The sequence below is a fragment of the Sapajus apella genome, unplaced genomic scaffold, assembly GCF_009761245.1.
Source record: "Sapajus apella isolate SASKATOON/1434 unplaced genomic scaffold, GSC_monkey_1.0 scaffold15, whole genome shotgun sequence".
Classification (NCBI taxonomy): Eukaryota; Metazoa; Chordata; class Mammalia; order Primates; family Cebidae; genus Sapajus; species Sapajus apella.
Window position 1 is genome coordinate 2,098,971 of NW_022436955.1, and position 6,674 is coordinate 2,105,644.

General features: G+C 59.9%; 1 protein-coding gene across 4 annotated transcripts; it reads right to left on the minus strand.

The window, feature by feature from the left end:
- Positions 1 to 681: 681 nt before the first annotated feature.
- On the minus strand, positions 682 to 6,642 carry ZNF319 (zinc finger protein 319). Of its 4 annotated transcripts, none has more exons than XM_032284048.1 (3): positions 6,375 to 6,642; positions 5,447 to 5,624; positions 682 to 4,530 (listed from the first exon to the last, which is right to left on the minus strand). In XM_032284048.1, exon 3 carries the CDS (start codon positions 4,271 to 4,273, stop codon positions 2,525 to 2,527), a length of 1,749 nt encoding a protein of 582 aa, XP_032139939.1. In that variant the 5' UTR covers positions 4,274 to 4,530; positions 5,447 to 5,624; positions 6,375 to 6,642; the 3' UTR covers positions 682 to 2,524. The 4 variants fall into 4 exon arrangements, with proteins under 4 accessions (XP_032139939.1, XP_032139941.1, XP_032139942.1 ...); XM_032284050.1 differs by having other exon boundaries at positions 5,447 to 5,619; positions 6,375 to 6,614; XM_032284051.1 differs by lacking the exon at positions 5,447 to 5,624 and having other exon boundaries at positions 6,375 to 6,614.
- Positions 6,643 to 6,674: the final 32 nt, after the last annotated feature.

Here is a 6,674-nt window from a genome sequence, read left to right on the forward strand (position 1 = left end):
CTTTGAGCAACAGACAGAGCCTGAGTTGCAGCTGGACCACTGGGGCAGGGATGGGGAGCAGGAGGAAAGGTGTGCAGGGGGGCTCAGGTGGGAGCAGCTGGGCTGGCCATGCAGAAGGGTCACTGTGAGACGGGGTGGGTGGCCGTGGGGTGACAGCAGGTCCTCCCCCTCCTCTGGGGCAGGGCGGGGCTGGCTGGGTCTGCCGCTGCTGCAGGCAGGCCCTTGGCTTTCCATCGGGGCTGAGCAAGCTCTCATGCTCACAGGCCTAGTGCTTGGCCTCTAGCCTTGCATGTGCTGCTGCTCTCACAGGTCAGCCCCCACATTGGGGGTTGTGGTTAAACCTGAAGGAAGTCAAGAGGGCTCGGGCTCATTCCCGAGGGCCCCAGGTGTCCTGCGGTTGGCATTGTCAGCCTCTTCAAGCATCCGCACCAGGGACTCTCTATAGGGCCCTACTTAATTCTCACAACAGCCAAGCAAGGCAAGGTGAACCTCCCCATTTTACAGATAAGGCAACTGAGTGCCAAAGAGGTTCCCAAGGCCCCACAGCCAGAATGTTCAAAGCTCAGGATTCAAACCCAGCCCTATGCCCCAGTCCCCAAGCTGCCACTCTGGCCTGTGCCCCTCTCTGCCTCTCCATGCCCAGCATTCCCCTGTGGAAGAAGGAGCAGAACAGGCAGTGCATTGGTCTGTGACAGTCAATGTCTTTACTTCTAAAGCATACATTGGACTCACTATATATTAACATCAAAAGTGGCTACCTAAAATGGAGTCATTCTTTTTAAAAATCCAAATCCTCACATTTTTATATAAGATCCAAAATGACATGAAATTAAACTCTACAATGTTATGAATAGTATAACAAACTGCTTTTAGAAAGCAAAATGAAAGGAAAAGAATTAGCATTTGGGACGGTTGTAGGCCTGGGTTCTGTGTCTTTTGAGGCATTGTGACAGAGAGCCGGCACCGAGGGGAAGGACCAGCCCCTCCCTGTGAGCACAGGAAGGAACTCAGTCAGACGGAGGAGGCGGACATGGCTGGTCAGCCTTCTTACAGTGACAGAGAAGCACGGTGGCATCTCCCTGCCCTCTGGGCCCTTGATGTGCCCACTGATTAGTCCTTCTTTCAAGACCAGGGAGGGGTGGGGCTGGAAGAGGGCAGGGGACAGAGCAGGATTTGAAATGATTATTTTAATAATAAAGGTCCTTCTGGGCTTCCAGGAGGGCCATGGTCACCGGCAGTGTTGGTCAACTCCATGTGCCAGGCCCCCCACTGACTTCCTTAACCCACTTGCTCCTTCTCCTCCCTATGCCTGAGACACCCTCTGCTCCATGAGCCTGATGGGCAGCCAGAGACCTAGGGGGACTCTAGGAGGACCCAAAGGACACTCTGGCCTTTAAAGTAGCTGGATGTTGCACAGAACATTTTGGCAACACCAGACCCCTGGGGTCCAGGTCGGCAGTCACACTGATTTAGGGAGGGCACTGGGAGGTCCCCACCCTGGCCTGGTCTTGGCTCTGAAGAGGAACTGGGGTGAGCTGATCTGGGCTGTGCCCCAAGTCCCTGACACTTTGGTTCGCACAATTCAGAGGAGGACACTTGCTGGCATCTGCTGGCGAGATCCTAGGCCTGGTCCTGCTTGCTCACATCCCCAGGTGGGCTAACCATCCCTGCCTTTAATACCAGCAATTCTGTCTGCTGAGAGCACAGCACATGCCCCACCACAGCTCAGAACCACACTACAAAGGTAGGAGAAGCACTTCCAAAACCTGAGGATTTGCCCGTAGCACAGACAGGCTGCTTTTCCTCCTGTCCCCAAGGATGGCACTGTCCCTTGGCTGAGAGTGTCACAGGAACTTCTCAGCTTCCTCCTACCCCCTGGGCCCACTGGTCTCCAGGCAGACCCAGTGCCAAGACCCACCCTGCACATCTCACCTGCCAGAAACCTGGGGACACATCACCGCTGGCTGGAGCAGAGAGAGAGGGCTGTGACTCACCATCTGCCCTCCTGGTCCCCAAGACTATGTCTTAAAGCTGGCCTTCTCCCCCAACAGCAACTGATAACATTACACCTAGCCCACCTCTGGGGTCCCAGCCTCACCATGAGCCTCTGCTTTCCTAACCTATGTGGTTGCTAATTAGATTGAAAGATACAGGAAGGCTGGGCTGGCATCACACCTTTCTTGGGGCAGAGAGAGGCCACTTGACTTCCAGCCTGGTTCCAGTGCTCCAGAAATAAGGGAGGCTGATGGCTCTCAAGAAAGCGAATCTCGTGATGGAAAAGAGGTTTGGGGAATCAGGATGGGCCACAGCAATCTGGCTGCCCGTACTGCCTGCTGGTGCCAGGAATACCAGCACCACATCCTCTCCCTGCCTGGTACCCCTGTGTCCTCACTCCCGAGGTCTCAGAACACTGAGCTGGGTAGGGACCTTGGTACAAGGCAGCTGTGAGGAGCTAGACTGCGTGAGGCCTGCTGGGCCGACAGTGCCTACTCCGGTCAGGCCGGTAGAGGCCACTGCCACGGACTCAGGGCAGGCAGGCAGCTACCTGGTAGGCGCCCTCCGCAGCCGCAGCGGCCGCGCTATGCTGCGCGCTGTGCTCCTGCAACAAGGCCACATCCAGGAAGCGCTCCCCGCACCATACGCACTTGAACTGCTGCTCACGGGCGTGCACGCCCTGGTGCTTGTTGAGATGCTCTCGCTGCTTGAAGGCCTTGTCGCAGTTGGGGCACTTGTAGGGCTTCTCGCCTGTGTGCACCCGCCGGTGCCGCTGCAGGTCTGACGCGTACTTGAAGCGTTTCTCGCAGTCTGGGCACTTGAGTGGCTTCTCGCGGGCCGGGTCACAGCGGTGCTGCACAAACTCAGAAGAGGAGAAGAAGCGGCGTTCGCACAGCGTGCAGCGCAGGGGCTTCTCCGCCGCCGCGCAGTGGGCCAGCTGGTGCTTCTGCAGGGCCGAGGCCCGCTTGTAGGCCTTGTTGCACACAGGGCACTTGAAGGGCCGCTCTGCTGCGCCAGGCAGGCATTTGTGCCGCAGCAGCTCGGCCGACTGGTCGAAGCCCTTCTGGCACACGGGGCACTTGAAGAGTGTCTCGAGGGTGTGCACGTGCTGGTGGTAGAGCAGGTGGCTGGGCTGCCCAAAGCCCTTCTCGCACAGGCCACATTTGAAAGGCTCCTCCGCCTTGTGCGTGCGCCGGTGGCGCATCAGTGCGTACTGCTGCTTGAAACCCATGGGGCACAGGTCGCACTTGAAGGGCCGCTCGGCACTGTGCGTGCGCTCATGCTGCCGCAGGTCCGAGGGCCGCTTGAAGGCCTTCTGACACTCGCCGCAGCGGAAGGGCCGCTCCCCGCTTGGCGTGCACGGATGCTGCAGCAGCTCCGACGACTCCTTGAAATGTAGCTCGCACACGTTGCAGCGGAACAGGTGGTGCTCGCCCGAGTGCGCGTACATGTGGCGCACCAGGTGAGAGCGGTGCTTGAAGGTCTTCTCGCAGACCGCGCACTTGTAGGGCCGCTCGGAGCTGTGCGTGCGCTTGTGGTGCACCAGGTGGGACGACTGGCTGAAGCTCTTGTCACACAGCGTGCACTTGTAGGGCTTCTCGCCCGTGTGGATCCGCTCATGCCGAGAGAGCTCAGACAGATGCTTGAAGGGCTTTTGGCAGATGGGGCAGCTGTAGGGCTTGTCGGCCTGTTCAGCAGGGGTGACAGTGGAAGGCGGAGGTGCTGCGGGAAGCGACGGGGCGGCAGTGGTGGCCGGCTCCGCTGCCTCGGCTGGCTTGTAGGTCTTCTCACAGATGGAACACTTCACCAAGCCGCTGTGGGAGCTGTGGTGCTGCGCCAGTGAGGTGAGGAGTGAGAAGCCCATCTTGCAGACCCCACAGACGAAGGGCTTCTGCTCAGCCTGCACGCACTGGTGCTCCAGCAGGTCAGTGGCCTGGTGGAAGATCTTGAGACACTGTGTACACTGGAACGAGCGGTCGTGGCCCGCCAGACACTGGTGCTCATGGGGACTGGACAGGTGAGCCAGGTCGTGACCACACACCCCGCATTTGAGTCCTGGCTCTCCTGCTGCCTGCAGGGGCGCGTGTTGTGGAGGCTGCAGGCCCGGGTCTGGCTGCAGGAGGATGCCATAGACAGCACAGCCCAGGGGGTTCTCCGCGGTACCTGGGGGCAACGTGTGCTCCGCCAGGGCTGGCGGTGGCTCTGCATGGTGCTGAGGCTGCGGTGGCTGTGGCTGCTGCGGCTGCGTTTGTGGCGGCTGTTGCCAGCTCTCCGACATGCTTGGGAAGATGAAACAGGGTTTGGAGAGTAATGGCTTCAGTTTCCTGCTTCGGGTGCCCCAACCCAGACAGAGAAGTTGCCAGATCAGAGAGATGGACAAGGACCTCAAACAAGGCACAGAAGAGGGGCTGGTCAGACAGCTCAAGTCAGTAACCAAGCGGACAGACTACAAATCTCTGTCTACAGGACATGGGGGCTCTTCAAGGGAGGGTCCCAGCAGTGCCTGGGAGGCTCTGCCTTCCCCAGTGATCCGTTCTGTAGAGAAGAGAGAAAGTGTGAGCTCGAGGAAGGAACAAGCAGCAGTTTCCTGGGCCCTCTCCCTGTCCTGCCCACACTCACCACACCATCACAAACCACTCATTGGGGAAGGCAGAGGTGCTCAGGGCAGCTGGACTGCTCCCTTCTTAGGTGAGCAGAGAGGTATGCAGCCAGCTCAGCTCCTCCAGGCAGAGGGCATGGCAGCGGCCTCCACCCCACCCACCTCAGTGCCCCGCCCCTGGGCCAGGACATCCCAGCCTCCACAAGTCTCTTCCAGCTTCCTGCTAACCCTCTTTAGCTTGGACTCACAGGTGAGAGTCTGGGGTGATCGGCCTATAATACAGAGTCCTCCTTGAGGCCTGTGGCTCCTCTCTTGTCACTAACCTGAGTGAGGAGGACAGACCTCTCAGGTCTGAGAGCCCAGTGGCAAATAGTCTCTTACAGTCAATATTTAGGATAACTACATGGAACCAAGGACCATTTCAAAAACCCTCCCCTATGAGGGACTGTCCACACCCCCTCAACTAGCCCTGGCCACAAGCCCATTCTCTCTCCACCAGACAGAATGGGTGGCCCTACAGGAACCGGAGCCTATGGCTGATGGGGGCTAGATGAGAGGGCCACAGAGCCACCCAGGCTTGATGTCCACACAGCAGAATTCCTCACTCTAGTGCTCTCCCAGAACACACACAGACACACTCCCAAATCCTCTGAGTCTCATAGTGTCAAGGCCTGCAGAAAATGTAGGAAACTGTCTGGTTTGCCTTGGTAATGCAGGATGCAGCATGCTAACCACAGAGCACTTCTCATCACCTCTCTGGAGACAACTCCATTCCCTTACTCCAAGTCTATAACATTCTGGGTAATCGTTGGAAGATAAAGCCCACCCAGCCCAGGCAAATCTCTAACTCACCACTTTGTGGCAGCATAAGGTAATGCCAGCGAGAGGGAGGAACTTTCAGAGTCAGATGCAACCCACTTCCAGGTTCCCAGCTCATCTGCCTCTTACATCGAAAAGTTTGTAAGTTTTCTTCTGAGCAGAGGAAGAAGGAAGGAGATGCCTTCACAGGCCAGCCTGGCCTCTAACTGCTCTGCCAAAGAAACGTAAGAGTCAGGCTAAAAGCGGTCATCCTCAGCATCTTGTGGAAGGGAGGGAAGAGAGGAGCGGCTGCTCTGGATGGAGGCAGCAAGTTACTTAAGCGTGCAGCTACCACTCGGTTATCTAAGCCTTCCCGGGACAGAGCGGGGGAAGGTGGGCTTCTCTGAACGCCTCTAGGTCCACTGTGCCAACCCACTGTTTTGTTTGCTTTTTTCTGGCACGAATGGCTGTCAGGGTCAATGTCCTCTGGCTTGGACTGCAGCCCCCCTCTCACCCCGCCCACCCCGGCCCTCCTGCAGCAAGGTGCAGCCAGGAAGCCTCTCTGATCACTCCGCAAAGGGGATAGAGGAGGCGAGGAGAGGCAGGGGAGGACCCCACCTGTGCCCCACCCCAGCTCTTCCTCCCGGAGAAACCAAATGAAAGCTGATCACCTCTCGCCGGCCCTGCCTGCAGGCCCAGCTGGGCCGCGTCCTGTCAGCCCTCGCCCGGGATGGCCAGGCCGCTGCGACCCGAGGGTGGGCCCCGAGGGCGACCAGGCTGGAGAAAGGCCCCAGGGCTGCAGGCCTGGCCCAGGAAGCCACTGAGCGTCGAGACCCTGCCTGGGCCGCCCAGGAGCTCAAGAGGCCGCCAGGTCGTGGCTAAGGGGCGCGGGGGTTGGGGGGGCGGCCGGGCAGGCAGGGGAAGGGGTGCGGCGGGCAATGGGGTAGCCCCCAGATGCGGCCCCGGGCGCCCCGCCGCTCACCTGCTCCAGGCCGCCTGTAGGGCAGGCGCGGGGCGAGCGGCTACCAGCTGCTCCCTCGGCCGCCCCTTTATTCCGGCTCCATCCGCGGCGGCGCGGCCTACGCGCGCTGCCAATCCCCGGCCTCGCGTAGCGGCGGCGGCCGGACCGGGGGCGGGGGACGGGCTAGCGGCGGCCGGAACGGAGGAAGCGACGCGCGCTGCCGGAGTAGCGGGGCCGGGGCGAGGAGAGCCGGGAGGGCGGGCGGACGGACCGATGGCCTTGCGGAGACGGGCAGACGGGCGGGCGGCGCGGGGGCCAAGG

Coding starts and splice junctions, on each gene's coding strand:
- ZNF319 (XM_032284048.1), bottom strand. CDS start 4,273: ATGTCGGAGAGCTGGCAACAGCCGCCACAAACGCAGCCGCAGCAGCCA.